A 16,066-nucleotide genomic window follows, 5' to 3' on the forward strand; every position below is an offset into this window, starting at 1 on the left:
AAAGAAAAAGGGGTAGAGTTGAAAAAGAAAGATAAGGCAGAGGGGTGAAAAAAAGAGGCTTCTGAGCCAGAGAGAAAGAGGCATGAGGGAGAAACAGAGATAGAGAGAATGGGGGGAGAGAGTCTGTGTTTATCATGCTGGATTCACTGTGTTTAAACCATAGATACCCTGGCCGACTCGTGACAGTGTGACAAACAGCAGACGAAAAGCAGAAAACAGCTTATTCTTAAAAAAAAAAAAAAACTTTCCACAAAACTGGCTTTTGTTTTTTTGGAATTATCATCACCGGGATGTCAGTCAGGCTGAGTCGACTGGCTGATTCCTGGGGAGAGGGAATGTGGCTTAGGCCAGTTTGTCTGCTGACCAGGGAAAAGTGTCTGTGATGGATAGTTTGATGCATCGATAGAGAGACAAACAAACTGTCCCATCAGGACAGAAACGCTTCATCACGGGAAAAAGTTTAAAGGTCCTCAGTCACCTGTGATTGATTTACAGCAGACACTAGCCATCATGTATACGTTCATTTATATGGTTTACTTTTGATTGCAGTGCAATGGAAACATGGGTCACTACTTCCAAAGAGGTAAGCATAGCCCTAGCCACGGGGCCTAATCATCTTCTTCTAGATACAGACACCTACCAAGCCAACCTTCCACCAGCAAACAAGCCTCACACATAGCACATGTATATATGTAAGGTGACGTAAAAGTGGTTTTGTCTGTTCCCTGACATCCGCTGCTTGTATCAGTTGGCCTCAGACCTCCCGAGAAACCGACAGCTTGTCTGATGACTTCAAATTGTCTATGCCGCTGCTCAGCAGATTGCTGTTGTTGTTTGTTTTTTTATTATATATATATTTAGCTGCACATCATACGTTCCCTGTGGCTGAGACAGAGCAGCCCATCAACGCCTGCAGCTTGTGCTCAGCCGCCTCCCTGCGGCGCTGTCGTGCGTCGCCATCGAGCAGATTGTTTTTCGGGCACGGGGAACAGGTTAGAGGCCTTTTCACCCCGATGCGTCGCCATTTTATATAAACCCTACCTTCATAATGCATGATGAGGGCAAAATGACTGATTTATCCTCAGGACATGGAGGAATTTATCACTGCCTGCCATTCCTGGAACAGTTTTTATACCAAATGAATCCAATTATAAATCAAACTCATATATTTTAATAGACCGTGTTAGGAGGTGAAATTGAGTGTAAAGGGAAAAACATAAGTACCAGCATAGGGTGCTTTACCCAATGCAGAGTAAACACTAGTCAGACGGACACAGTATCAGTCACCTTACTGAGATCTCATGTTTTAACACGTCCTCTCCAGCATTCAGCATGTGCAGTTGCATTGCAAATGAGAACAACCATGTTTCATTCACCTCGGCAATACGTTCATTTCTGAAGGCTATGGACTTGGTTTCTGAATAAAAAACAAGGGCACGGTCTAACAGTATATTGAGCAGGAGGCACATGTTCAGTAACTACAAATAACTACCTTCCTGATGTCGGGTGGGTAGTCTGGATGTAATGTAACTATTACCGACAGCCCTAAACATAGAATAGTAAAATAACAAGAGTTTTAGACATTTAGACACTAAGAGCAGCATGCTAATCCCGGGGTTTGTTTGCTTATGTAAGTAGCGTGCTTTTCCCATTTTACTCTTCCGATTTTAAATTCTGTCTATAAAATCAACAATTAAGATCAGGTTCTGGGTGACCATAACCTATTACACACCAACAAAAAGGGTAGCGAATTTCTCTTCTTAGAGATACATGTGACTACCAAGTGGTTCTTTCCTATTGTATCTATTTATGTAGCAAACGCAACGCTTAGCAAATAGCACTGCACTTAACAGCAGGTTGAAAAATAGTGCCCTTGAAATGTAACCAGATAAATTCTTTATAAAAAGCCTTCCTGATTTTCATTAACTTGAACACGACTAATTACAAACAATATTTACATTGACATTCATCACACTATGCAAAGCAATGAAGGCAATCAAGGAGTGGCTAGAAAGCAACATGAGCATTAATGCTTAACTTGACTCATAAATGTTCCAATTATTATAAGAGTGAATTATGTCTTGTAATTTGCAAAGTGTGTATTGATTAAATACATGATTAGCATCATTTACTAAAAGCAAATTTAATATTGAAAGAGAGGTACACATAAAAATATGCATGTCACTTTTTATTAAGCACCTGTGTTTCTGTGTCTGTGTGAAAGTGTATGCAAATCTGACTTCATGTCTGTGTGTGTGCGTGTGTGTGTGTGTATGTGTGTGTATGCATGTTTAAATGTACAACATGAATACCTTTGATATTTAGTTCCATTATAATATTTGCCAATTATTTTGTACAATAACACAGAAAGTTACCATGACGCTGGATCTAGATGACTGACTCCTCATCTGTGGACATTATTTTCAAACATCCAGATGTGTAAACAGAAAAAATTTAAAATATATTAAATAAATCTTTTTGAGCATGAAAACAGAGGCCTAGATTTTAACACAAGTCTTTTTTTTCTGTAGCGCTTGGTATCATGTATGACAATATGGTGGATAAGAAACTAATTGATGGTAACACAGTTTCCAAAAAAGTATATTATATAGATATTTATATATCGATATATTTATAGTCATGTAGAAGCTTTTAAAAGAGTACAGTAAACACTTTGCACACATGATATAAACCACAAAATGTCTCAGACCACTTGAGTTGTTGGGCCTATTTCACGGGAGATTTGTCGTACCACCAAGTTTTTCCCACCTTGGTTGAGAGTCAATTCAGAAAAACACTTGACCACACACAAAAAAAAAATAGATAGAAAACAGTCAAGTCTAAAACAGAGATATTGTTATCATTAATGCACATTGTTTCATCGGTGGCGGCTTTGTGTTTTTTGTATTTTTTTTCATTGGTGGCACCTTTGGAGTCGACTCTGTTGGTTCTGTGAAAACAGGTAAAGGGCTCAGGTACACTGAAATATTGACAGAGTGCTGTAAACAGGCACGCCCCATGCCAACGAGCATCTCTCACACTCCATTTGTCAATTCAGACATTAATTCATTTGTTTGTTTTGAGAAGTACATTTCCGTCCTTGGTTTGCGCCGCCGTTTGCACGTTCTGCTTCTGTCTCTCCTCCTTTCAAAGGTGGATTTGAATTGCGTTTCTCAGGCCTGCTGAGAACAGTTTCTAGGCCTCAGTGTTGAGCCAGGGCATTAGTGCTCTCAGAGTCCCAGTGCCCGCTCACGGGCCAAGGCTGGGAGGTCCGTGAGGGGCCAAGCGACAGCTGGCTGGCCAAGATTATGGTGTGGAAAAGTTGATGCTCTTTGTCTCGACGGCGCATTTTGTGCAAATTCACGCTGTCTCAGGTACATCCACTCGAAAGGAGCTAGAAAATCCTTTTCCGTGCTGCATAAGTACAAGAAGAAAAGATAAAAGCACTTTTGTAACATTTTGAAGCACATGTTACTGTATTTGCAGCCATTAACATGAATGGCGGAGATGGAAACTATGTTTTAGATAAAACTGCATGCAGTTACGATTCCACAGCATGACAATGGCGATGGGGGGCTAGACAAACACACAGACGCGTGGCAGGCAAGGCATTGATGGCATTCAACGTCGGCCTTTCCGGGAACACCAGCCATGCATCAACACTTCATATTCACTGCCAATCGATGCATGCGATTATTACCCAGAATCCCCATATAATTCTCCCACAATCATGCTGATTCTCTGAAGACATAGAAGATTTGAGGTGAGAGCAACTGGCATCTGCACTACGCTCCTGTCAATGGAAGCCTTTCAGAAGTATGTAAATGGGACAGATGGTTGTTTTTGCTCATCATTTGTGTTTATCAAGCCTCAGAAATCCCTACCAGGGTGCAAGCAGAGCTCATTATTAGTTTAAAAAGTGGGGATATCTATCTGGCCAGGAGTGTTCAAGAAGGTGGCTTCTGATCGTTTCCTTTTGAAGAACATAAAATTTGATCAAAAATAATAAATATTTATGGTGTAAACCGAAGTCACCTTGAATCTTTATTTTGACTGTGAAGCGATTGTGTTGCTTTAATGAAGTGTGTCATGATGGGTTTGCAACAACAAAAAAATGCAATGGAGAAAAACTGTGGTGTAGCTAGACGTAAAAGATGCTTCATATGCAGATAAATACCTCTCGTCCTCAAGCCGCCATCCTCCTTGCGGTAAAAACACTACTTTTGTCAATTTCCCCTCTGAGGGCAAAAAATTTTGAATGAATATTTAGATTCGATATTTCAATTCATTAAAATAAATCATTATTTAAGCTGTATATGTATGTTTGCATTTAGATGTTCACATACACATTCATTATATATACATGTATTTATGTATTTATTTATATAGGAAGATGATTGAGTTTTAATGATTAATTAACACGCACAAATTACATTGTTCAATTCCAAATCAAGTCCCTTTTTTTGTAGTTCTGGCACATTCCTACTTGCCATTCCCTGCTAATACCTAACAGAATTGCTGCCTCATATTAGCATTTAACAAATCCAATCAAGTGTTACACTCGATGTAATTCTTCTGATTAACAGCTTGGCAGAATTTACCCCTTTATTGCTGATCCATTAAGTTAATCAGAGTGGCCAACAAACACTATTACATTTCCATCTTTTTAAAGTAACGGTACAGTATGAATAAGTATATGAATTACTAGCACTAAAATCTACGGCACAGTCTAGGGCAACGCAGAAGACATATTTGGTTTAAAGTTGACTTTTGAATGCACAGCTTGCATCATCACTCTGCCACATTTGAAAAGCTCAGTCCCAGTAATTATGCCATTGCTAGCATAATTGCAGCTTTGCTGAAAGATTTGTGTACTTGTGTGTACTCTCGTTTCAGAAAAAACACCCTTCCAAATGTCCCACTTACTTACTGGCCAGCTAATTAGATAATGCAGCGATAACAATCACAACACATTCTGGATTCAATGAAAAGTCACAGCAGCATTGGGGCTAAAGTCTTATCTTGCCTCCCATTTGATCCCCATTCGAAGAAGTGGAATGTGACTCAGGAAGGTTTTAGTAGGGTTTAAAATCAGGAAACTTTGGGGCTGATTCCAGACAAGAAGGTTGGACACAACATTAATTTAGACAAAAAAAAAACACTTTGCTTTATTGGAATTTGGGTAAAAGAGTGAAGGAGAGGGTTAGGAAGGTCAACATCAGAGGTCAACATATTTATGTACAAATATATATATATATGGAAGAATTTTGGAAGAGTAAAGTCTAGATGGCCTGTAGTGCATACTCACACAAATAGTTGGCTTTGTAAGGCGCTCGAGCACTAGGCAAGAGAACGTCTAACTCTCTCCTTTCTATTGTGCCGTGATGTGACTTCTCTTTGCCAAAGGTGGAGAATGATCTATCCCCAGTTTGCTCTTGGCTTTCAAGCACTACCTCAGCATCAGGCACTGCGTCCATGCCGGGAACGTGTAGGTTGCTACGGTAGTCGGCCGCCTGCCGGCCGTCTGAGGGCACAAACGAGGGCATCCAGCAACGGTCGGAGTGGCCCAGGGCTTTACACTCCTCCGTACAGTTGGAGAAGAGGTCTACGCCTGGACGATAAACAGAAGGGAAAAAGAATTAAGATGATGATTTCTGACTTTAGCTTTCAGGAAACACGTCTGATTTTTTAAATGGTTTTGAGTTGAACTGGTTAATATATAAAGAGACATTTAAGATGTTCCATTAGCACATACCAGTTTAAATCTCAATACAAAAAAAAAGGCTCATGGACACACATATCATGATGTAGCAAGTACTTTGCTGAGCTAGTCTCCTGAATTTACAGGTTTCCTGGGTTATGTAAGGTGAACTGTGGTAAAGTGAGACAATGGGTAAAGTGCCATCTGTGTTCGGTATCGTTTCATTTCAATATTCAGATTGTGCAAAAAAGACAGCCTAATATGTTCTTGAATAATTTTATCTAGTGGTACATTTACATCTTACCAAATTTCAACCTCACCATACAATCTTAAATAAACATTTACATTTAAGGCATTTATCCCCTTATCCAGAGCGACTTACAACATGCTTCCATGTTACAATCGAAGAAGTGATCAATTCTGGTTCACTAGGACCCCCAACTACGAATACAATCTCTTTATTCACTCTGTTGCAGTTTCTATACATAAGTCAGGCAATAAGAATTTAATTTAATTTCCATATTTTTTTACAAACGTACTTAACATTGCAGCACTCACCCATCACAATTTATCTATGTATAAACTGGACATCTATATGTACATATGAACTCATCCTACAGTCTGAAATGATTAGGTGACAGTTGCTATCATGAAGCTGTGCATTAGTCACATCAGCCTTTCTAAGAGCAGCTCCGAAGCTCTTTGAATGCAAAAAGGGGGGAAAAAAGACTAAAGAGGAAATAAATGCATGAACTCTGTTTCCCCTCCGTATGCTTTAGGGGAATCAGGACGTATTTTCACACAGAGCATATGTACTGTGCCACTTCGAGGCAGCTCTCACTGTCTTTTACAGCACAGGGAGCACAAATAAAACTGCCGACACCACCCGCATGAAAATGCAACACAGGACAACAGACGGAAGCATATATGAAGGCAGGGCAAGAGACGAATGATGCAAGAAAGGGAATATCAAAGAGGAAACCTGCTTCTAAACAGGCAGCAGAGTGGGCGACTTTTAGCTGCGCTGTTGGAGTTAATTACTGCCTTTTGCCAAGGAAATAAGACAAGTGGAAATTCATGAGCGAGTACATGCTAATGCACAGACAAAAACACACACAATGGCAACACGTGGAGCTATAACAAAGGCCCTTGAGCGGTGACACTCCCAGCAGACAGAAATGGGTTTACTTTAGGAGACAGTGGGACAGCGTTGGAGGCTACAGAGGAGCCGTGATCAAAGCTGAAGAGGATGGAGGGAAGTGGCAGCGAGCGAGAGACGGACAGACAGACAGAGTGTCTGAGAGGCTACGAAAAGAGCAATGAAAGCGTGAGTCTGGCTGTGTGTGTGTGTGTGTGATAGAAAGAAAGAGAGCGAGAGAGCGAAATGTACAGACCTTCTATAATCTGGAATTCCTAATGGCAGCAGATTTTACAGAATGAGATCAAAGGCCCCAGTTTAGATAATTCTGCTCAACTGCAAACCCGGGTCCTGTGTATGGGTGTGTGTGTCTGTGTGTGTTGCCTGCTTAACAGAGATGGAAACTGGAGAAAGGCACAGACCAACAGACATAAGGAGAGAAGGTTGGAGGAGGAGAGTGGTGCAGATGAAAAGAACGCCAGCACACACTGCATTCTCTCCTCTCGCTGGAGGACGAAGGCAAAAAAAAAACGAATCAGTTCACAGCTATTGCGTGTCTGAGCGCCGGCGTGAGGAAACGTAAGTGTCTGCAACACAGCACAGATCCTCAGCACTAGACTCCAGCTTCGAGGAACCAAAAGTAGGAGGTCGAATGGAGGGGACTCTTATAATTAAGCTCTCTTCATTCTTACTGCGTTTGAAGTGAGATCATGTCTGTGAACCTGTGTCTCTCCTGTATATAGAAAAATATATAGAAAAATTCCCACAAACTGTTTTACATATTAATGAGAGTAATAAGTTAGAACTATGGGAAAATCAATATAGCAGAAGGTTAAAAGAAGAGTCTTTTTAAATTTGCTTTCGGTTTTATTTTTTTTAACTTGTATTAACTTATAAGTGCAATAACTCACACAGAGAGAAATTCACACAGCAAAACAAAAAGGTTCTGTGGTTCAGTAAATAAAGTAGAGCTAAAATAACAATATGTTAATTTAATCCTGTAATAAATTCATTGTATTAATAACTGGAAGAAACACTCATATTTTACAAAACCTTTCATTTTCAAATCTTGACGTAGATGAATAAAATCCAGGATTTTTTTTGTGAATCCACGGCGCTACTCATTCCTACACTGTGCTCTAATTTCGAATGCAGAGTGGGACCACCAGTCGTGCAAAATAATATGACAGCTGGGCACCGCTAAAACCAGTGGTGGGCCTGAAGCACTTTTCATATGCCCTCTGTGTGATGCTTCTGATGAGAGGAACTACGCATAGACTGAGAACAAGGATTCCTGTTGTTAATTTCACCTAAATGCAGCGTTCTTTTTTTATATGACCTTTGCAGGATTTCTAGCAAGGATGACCTATCGGGAAGATCTATAAGCGTGCTCAACACATCCTGAAGATAACTGGTCAGAGTGGCTGCCGCATGCATCTCAGCGATTTGCATTTTCATTGAGTGAACAGACCGTGGCTAAGGCGTGCACGCAGCTCACGGGACCCATGTACGGCCTGAATGTAAACTCGCCACCTGGACTAAAGGGGAAAGATCTGTCTTGAGTCGAATGATTACCAAACACAAAAGTGGACAGCTGTAACTGTAATACCTACTGCATAAATTTGCAATGTTTTTCAGAGACTTCAGGTTTGTTTGCTGCTCATTTCGGTATAATCAACCCAGGACACTTAATTAAACCAAAAAATTCACATATCCGGATGCCATTTTGGCTCGCCATTATTTGTTGCTATAACTTACTGTGACTGCTATGGAAGGTAAGTACATGCTTTAATAGGCTGCCTGTCTTATTGCTGGTATAGATTTCTAACTAGATTACAGTACTAAAATCAGAAATTCATCTAGGAACACATCCTTGCACAACTTGTGATACTACGCTTTATATTGAGGTCAGAAATTCAATAAAGATCAGAGATTACATGCAGTGTAATTATAGGCATGCACTCTCTTATCACAAAATTAATATGCAGCATTAAACCTTTTTTCATTGATCTTGTTTCAAACATATATCTTGAGAAGTACGATCATTAATGAGCGAGACTGGACGCGGTTCAAGTAATTGAATCTTTTTGACACATAAAATTAATTTTATTACGGTGAGTCCATGCTTCAACGGCAAATTAGAAAGAACCTGTTCAGATGAGTGAACTGTAGATACTGAGGGGGAGGTAGAGTCCAAGCAGGCAACACAAAAACAACAGAGCAGGATGAGGGTACAGACACAAGGGAATATTTTCACAGTGCTGCACAAGACGTGTCGTGTGGGGAGCAAAAGTCTGATTTTCTAGTTTGCCAATCAGAATGCTTGAACAGAAGCAGGCCACTCTATCGGCACGCCTGGTGCCAAGATAACTGAGATTGCTTGTGATGTCCACCAATGGCCAGAAGTAAGTCATAAAATAATGACACTCAAAACACAAAGGGCAGGCGGGGCAGTTGAGTTCTCTTCTCCAAGATACAGACAACTAGTTAGCAGACATTTTATCTTTTCGCCTGTTTATTTCTCGTGAACACACGCTCTCCATTGGCTACCTCTTACGGCACCTCAATAATCAAGCTCCATTTTCTAACACACCGACGCTCTTTACCTAGACTCAAGCCTGGTCGTAAAGAGATAGCATCAAATCACAATGACAGGGCCGATTTGATAAACGCCATCGCCATCCGCTGCTAATTAGTAAATAATTGTCAAGTAATGCACCCAATCTAATTGTGTCATTTGTCACACTTCTCTGTCACTGCAAACAAATGCAGAGATAATGATCATTTAATAGAGGTAGCACCCCTGCCCACGACACACACTTCTTCCTGGCTAAAGTGAAATTTTTTAGTTTTTTTTTATTGGTTTTGACTCCTCCACAATCCACAATTTGCCTCAAATAAGATTGATGCCTATTGATGTGAACGGAGAAACTGCTGCTTTATGACATTATGCTGAAATTATTTTTGCAGCAACATTTGGTAAAATAACAGCAACTACATAATCAATCGGTCCGAGCGTAATCCTCCGCTTTTATGTGTTGTGAAAAGCCCACAATGGTGCATAGCAGTGTTTAAATGCTCCCCAACATGCACATTTCTGTTTTGTTCCAGTAAACTCCTCTCTTTCTGCTGGCATGAAGTGTGTGTGTGTGTGTGTGTGTGTGTGTGTGTGTGTGTGTGTGTGTGTGTGTGTGTGTGTGTGTGTGTGCTGGAGGGGAATGTTTTTTTTTTTCTATTTTGTTATGTGCACCACACTGGGTTAGAAAAATATGTCAAAATAGTCACAAAAGAGATTTTTTTTTCCACTTTTCTGAACCATAACCCTAACTCCACTGACACATTTTTGACACCGGGTCTTTGCAAAAGCATAAACAGGAGGAGAAAAACACACAAAATTGTGTATGTGCAGAAAGTTCGGCTTGTGCGTCGAGAGACGTGTAGCCCTCTCTCTGTCCCAACCGGCCTTAAATTGCGCGCAGGTCTTCATATGCATGCAGCACCCACCCTCCCAACTCAAAGATCTGCCATAAAACCGTTCCCTTATTTGAAACGGACTCACTGAGATGGGTGAGTGTGTAAGGAGGAGACTGCGCGGCAACCTAAGCCTCATAATTGTCCGGCCGGCCAAACGAGCGCAGGCACGCACAAAGCCCACGTCCGGACCCCCTCAGCGCACCTTACGCTCCATCCTCACCCTATGTGACTGTGCTGTGCTCTTGCGCCCCCTCCCTCTTGCCTCATCCCTCTGTTTTGCTGCTCAAACATGACAACATGAAAGACACACCTACAGATCCTACAGCTCTGACTGAGCCAACCGCTGCAGCTGTTAGCGGCCCACACAGAAATCTGCCAGCGCTCCCTTCTTTAACTCGAGCAGCACGGAGCTGCATTTGTATGCAGTTCAGTGCACAGCAAATATGATATTTGGCAGTCCAGCATCTAGACGTTTGCCAAATGAGAGCTGAATGTCAAAATTCATTGGAGGTAAAGGTCAGTGTTAAAATCTAATTGTTAACCATACTGGTATTTGAACTTGGATTGTCTATCTATCTATCTATGGACATCGCTAGCATACTTATGTCCCTAACTCTATAAATCTGGGTTACAAGCAGATTACAGCTGAAGATGCTGAAGCCACGCCCCTTCCTCGAGTGTCAATTGCAAATGAAGATGAAAAATGGATGCATCTAGCAGTTTTATGGGAACAGTACAGTCATATCCAGAATTAAGTTCAGAATTCAGTTCAGTTGTCTACCCGACAACAAACCTCATTCTTTTTGGTTTGCAACATAATGGTAATTAATTTGTTTGGATAAAATGCATTACTGACTAGCATAACCAAATACAATTTGGCCATTAACAATTAAGAGTAAAAATGCATTATCAGACAGTTTTTACTAGACTGTCTCATGTATTCGCAGGTGTAATAATTATGAAAAAGCATTAGGGGTGGGGTCATGCTAAAGGCGCATTTCATGAAAATGGCAAAACATTTCAATGAGAACAAGGTTCGACTCTGACCTGCCTTCAATTGTTTAGCATTGCCAACATTGTAAATGATGTGAAGAAGTCTGTGGATGATGCAGGTTGAAACACCCTTATTGTTGTACTTAAATGGAGCATAAATCAGCCCTAAGTGGTGGTCCGGTGCATCACAGGCCATGATTTATGGACTGGCCAAAGAAACCCTGATTGTGTTGAAAGTACACAGTCCTAGTGTTTAGTCCTAGTTTAGAAGAAATCCCCTCTGGGTTGTGACCTGGTAATGAGATCTTTCCCCTGAACAGACGGGTGGCCGGATGGCTGCAGCCCGGGCTGCGCTGCGCGGCGCGTCGCTGTCCGTTCAGCACCACGTCCAGCCTAATCCACCCTGATCCCGGGCGGTGAAATAAAGGGTTTCTTACCGGCCGAATGCCCCCGGTTGGTGGCGTCGTGGTCGCTGTCTCCCTGTTCGCTGTCGCCGTGTCCGCTGTCTTTGGAGCTCACGATGTCCGCTTCCTGAAACGCCGAGCTGAGGTGCACAATAAATTAAAAAGAAAAAGCGAAATCTTATGATTATACATTCTACATGTTATATAATGCGAACGTGATTTTTTTCCCCTTTTTTGGTAAGAAACGATCCCTGGTTGACCCTGCGCCATAAAACACATACGGGCTGGCAAGGTGTGTCGCAATATGGCGACACTCCGCGCTCACCTGTTAACCCGGCGGGGTCTGTCCACCAGGTAACTGAGCTCCGCTCTCTGGTGCTTGGTCTGCAAAAGGAAACGTGACACCATTATGGCAATTACGCGACAATGAGCAAGACTGAGATTTTACCCAGACAATTAAAAACTTAATTTTTCAAAAATAAAAAAGTCGGTCTAGTCGATTCCGCTTCCCCGATGGTCCGAAAAGTACCCGTTTCCGGCATTCGGGTCACATTTCGATACCCCGGTGCAACCCTAGTACGGTTTTCGGTCACGTGCTTTCCGTCCTCCTGTAGAACTGTGCGTGAACGGTGACGGCAAGTCTTCTCGTGCGCATTTCACGTCACGTCACATCTATTTTATCGGCTCTGAATACGGTCGGTTTATTTATCTGACCCTGCGTGATAAAAGTGTACTTTTAACTGACACGGTGCCCGTGGACCTCATCTTATCGACCGTGCGTAAAGTTGGTGCGGAGTCGCCTTTTGGGCGCTCTGGGGAAGGACACGGAGATGGGTGGGGTGGGGTGGGGTGGGGTGGGCTGCCATAGACCCCCCTTTGTTCGGGTGCGGGACTGCAGGGCCGTGCTCGGCATGTTTAACGTTACAGTGGCGTCGAATTCATGTGGCATCTCCTCTAAAGGTTAATCAGATTTCCCGCGCGTCCGAACGTGCTGTGACTTTGGAGACTCCTTGGGGAGGGGGGAGGGCGTCGTGGCTCTCCCCACGCAGACCACCCGCACTCACCTCGCTGGACAAAATGCTGCCGTTGGATATGATGTCCGGCTGCTGGTCGGTATATCCGGTCACGAGGGCCCCGCACGGGTTGTGCTCGGCGTCGGTGCTCCGGGACGGGCTGCAGGGCTTCAGGAACATGAGGTCCGTCTTGGCGGACTCGGGGGTCAGACACACCTGGTAGCAGTAGTTCTGGTTCTGGTGGTGCGAGCCGAAGCCGCCCGACTCCTCCACGGGCACCTGCGGCCCGCAGCCGCCGCCGCCGCCGCCCCCCCCCGCCGCCGGCGGCCACGTTGGCGCTCTGCACCAGCATGATGTCCGACTTGCTCAGCTTCTTCTTGCGGCCGCGCGCCTGGCGGCCGCAGCAGCGCGCGCACCCCGCCCCGACGCCCCCCGCGCAGCAGTCCCCCGCCAGGCACGTGTAGATGCTGAGCTTCTTGTCCTTCTGGCAGCGCACGGCCAGCACGATCATGGCCAGCAGGAAGACGAAGGAGACGGAGCCCAGCGCGATGATGAGGATGAGGGTGAGGTCCAGGGAGCCCTCTTTGGACTTGGAGGAGCCGCGGTCCCCGCCGGGGCCCTCGGCCGCCACGCTGTCCACCAGCAGCACGGACACGGTGGCCGTGGACGACAGGGGCGGCTGGCCGTGGTCGCGCACCTCGATCAGCAGGTCCGTGGGGTGCGCCGAGTCCCTCTTGCTGGAGACCCTGCGGGCGGTGCGCAGCTCGCCGGTCCTCCAGTCCATGCGGAACATGCCCTGCTCGTTGCCGCGCAGGATGCTGTAGGAGAGGCGCGCGTTCTCGCCGTCGTCCGCGTCCGTGGCCACCACGCGGGTCACCAGGTATCCGGGCTCCGCGGAGCGGGGCAGGTGCTCCTTGGCGGTGCCGTTCCTGGCCGGGGGCGCGACGATGGAGGGCGCGTTGTCGTTCTGGTCCACGACGATGACGTTCACCGTGGCGTTGGACACCAGCGCGGGGCTCCCATAATCCCTTGCCTGGACCATGAAGCTGAAGTCTTTGATCTGTTCGTAGTCGAACGAGCGCACGGCGTACACGTAGCCGTTCTCGTCGTTGATCGACACAAAAGTTTTCACCGACATGCCCTGGATGTCGCACTCCAATATGGAGTAGTTAACGTGCGCGTTCTGCCCCACGTCCGGGTCCAGCGCGCTGACGGCGTAGATGTACGCGCCCGGCACGTTGTTCTCCGTCACGTACACGTCGTAGACGGGCTGCGTGAACCTGGGCGCGTTGTCGTTCTCGTCCGAGACGTGCACCTTGATGGACTTGCTGGAGGCCAGGGACGGCAGCCCTCTGTCCTTGGCCACCACGGTGAGGGTGTACGCGTCCGCGCCCTCCCGGTCCAGCGGCCCGTCCGTCACGATGGTGTAGTAGTTCTTGAAGGAGGGCTTGAGCTTGAAGGGCACGTCGCCGAGCAGCTCGCAGCCGACCTGCCCGTTGTCGCCGGAGTCGCGGTCCGTCACGCTCAGCAGGGCGATGACGGTGCCCGGCGCCGCCTGCTCGCTCACCGACTCGGTGACGGTGCTGAAGCTGATTTCGGGGCTGTTGTCGTTCGCGTCCACGAGCTTGACCAGGACCTTGCAGTGCGCCGGCACCGCGTTGGGACCCAGGTCCTTCGCCTGGACGTAGATCTGGTGCGTGTTGCTCTCCTCGTAGTCCACCTCGCCCGTCACCTCGATCCTGCCGGTGCGCGGGTCGATGCTGAACAGGTCCTTGACGCGCGGGGGGTTGTGGCTGCTGAGGGAGTACACGATCTCGCCGTTCTGGCCCTCGTCCATGTCGGTGGCGTTCAGCTGGAGGACCAGCGTGCCCGGCGGCGAGTTCTCGCGCAGGTGCACGCTGTACACGGACTGGTCGAAGACGGGCGCGTTGTCGTTGGAGTCCAGGACTCGGACCACCAGCAGCGCGGTGCCGGTGCGCTGCGGCGTCCCGCCGTCCACCGCGGTCAGCACGTAGCGGTGCACCGCCTGCTGCTCCCGGTCCAGCTGCCGCTCCAGCACCAGCTCGGCGAACTTGTTGCCGTCGCCCTGCACCTGCACGTCCAAGTAGAAGAAGTTGTTGGTGGTGATGGCGTAGGTGCCGAGCGCGTTGGTGCCCACGTCCGGGTCGAACGCGTTCTCCACGGGGAAGCGGGTGCCCGGCGTGGCGCTCTCGGTAATCTCCACGGTGATGTCGGTCTCGGGGAAGCTCGGGGGGTTGTCGTTAATATCCAGCACCTCGATCTCCACCCGAAAAAGCTCCAGCGGGCTCTCCAGAAACACCTCAAGGTGCAGGAGGCACGGGATCGTCTGCTTGCAGATCTCCTCGCGGTCGATCTTCTCGTTCACGTACAGCACCCCGGTCTCCAGATCCACCTCCAGGTACGGGGTCCTGGAGCTGGGCACCGTCTGGAAGCGACGGGAGGAAAGTTTGGTGATGTCCAACCCCAGGTCCTCGGCGATATTCCCCACCCGGGTACCGTGCTCCTGCTCCTCCGCGACAGAGTAGTGCAGTTGCGAAAGCCCTCCATCAACGACCGAGAGTAGGAGAAATATCAAAATCATCTCCAAAACAACAAGTACTCTTCGTTTTTTTTTTTTTTTTTTTTTTTTTTTTACTCCGTCTTCTGGTGGCGCCGCCCGGATTAGGAAAATCCCATCGCGTCTGTCCGTGGAAACGCACTTTCCGCAGAAACAATCCCGCAGCGTGAGGTCGCTTCAGAGCCTGTAGTCAGAGCCATCGGGTCCCCTCGCCGACCCCCGCCAGCCTTTTCAGCGCATCACACGGAGATCCGGGAGTTTGGGGATCAGAGTGAACATCGCCGGAGGGGGAAAAGAGGGCTGGAGCGCAACTCTTTCCGGGGGGGGGGGATACTTTTTTAAAAAATGAAAGAAGGCAGAGACCAAAAGAAAATAAAAAAAATCCCGATGATCCCACTTCTATGCTGTTTCTTTTTTTAATTCTTATTTTCAGGCTGGACGGTGACCGGGTGAGCGCGCGGGAATCCGGCTCTGCGCTCGGGTCGACTTCTGGCTGCCGAGTGATCGTCCGTCCGCGGTTTTGCGCACGGGCTCCTCCTCCCGCCAGCCAATAGAATGCGCCGCCGCCCGCCGGCGAGGCGCGCGATTGGCCAGCCGCCACGTCAATCAGACCTCATTATCGACCCCGCCCCCACCCCGCTTTTAGCAGCAGCCGCCTCGCTGGGAGGGAAAGAAAATAACATTAATTGGTTTACTTCTCTAGCCAAAAATAAAATGTAAGTATGACGTTAAACATGATAATAATAATACTAATAAATTGTGTTG

At 46.3% G+C, this 16,066-nt stretch overlaps 1 protein-coding gene across 1 annotated transcript; it reads right to left on the reverse strand.

The window, feature by feature from the left end:
• Positions 1-2,127: 2,127 nt before the first annotated feature.
• pcdh10a (protocadherin 10a) lies at positions 2,128-15,395 on the reverse strand. Its single transcript, XM_028977994.1, is given in 6 exon segments — positions 2,128-3,414; positions 4,178-5,611; positions 11,744-11,850; positions 12,036-12,094; positions 12,775-13,048; positions 13,050-15,395. Coding segments are annotated over 5 exon segments (3,045 nt in total). The 5' UTR covers positions 15,326-15,395; the 3' UTR covers positions 2,128-3,414; positions 4,178-5,282.
• Between the last annotated feature and the right edge of the window lie 671 nt (positions 15,396-16,066).

This window comes from Denticeps clupeoides, chromosome 4 (assembly GCF_900700375.1).
Source record: "Denticeps clupeoides chromosome 4, fDenClu1.1, whole genome shotgun sequence".
NCBI classification, from domain to species: Eukaryota; Metazoa; Chordata; class Actinopteri; order Clupeiformes; family Denticipitidae; genus Denticeps; species Denticeps clupeoides.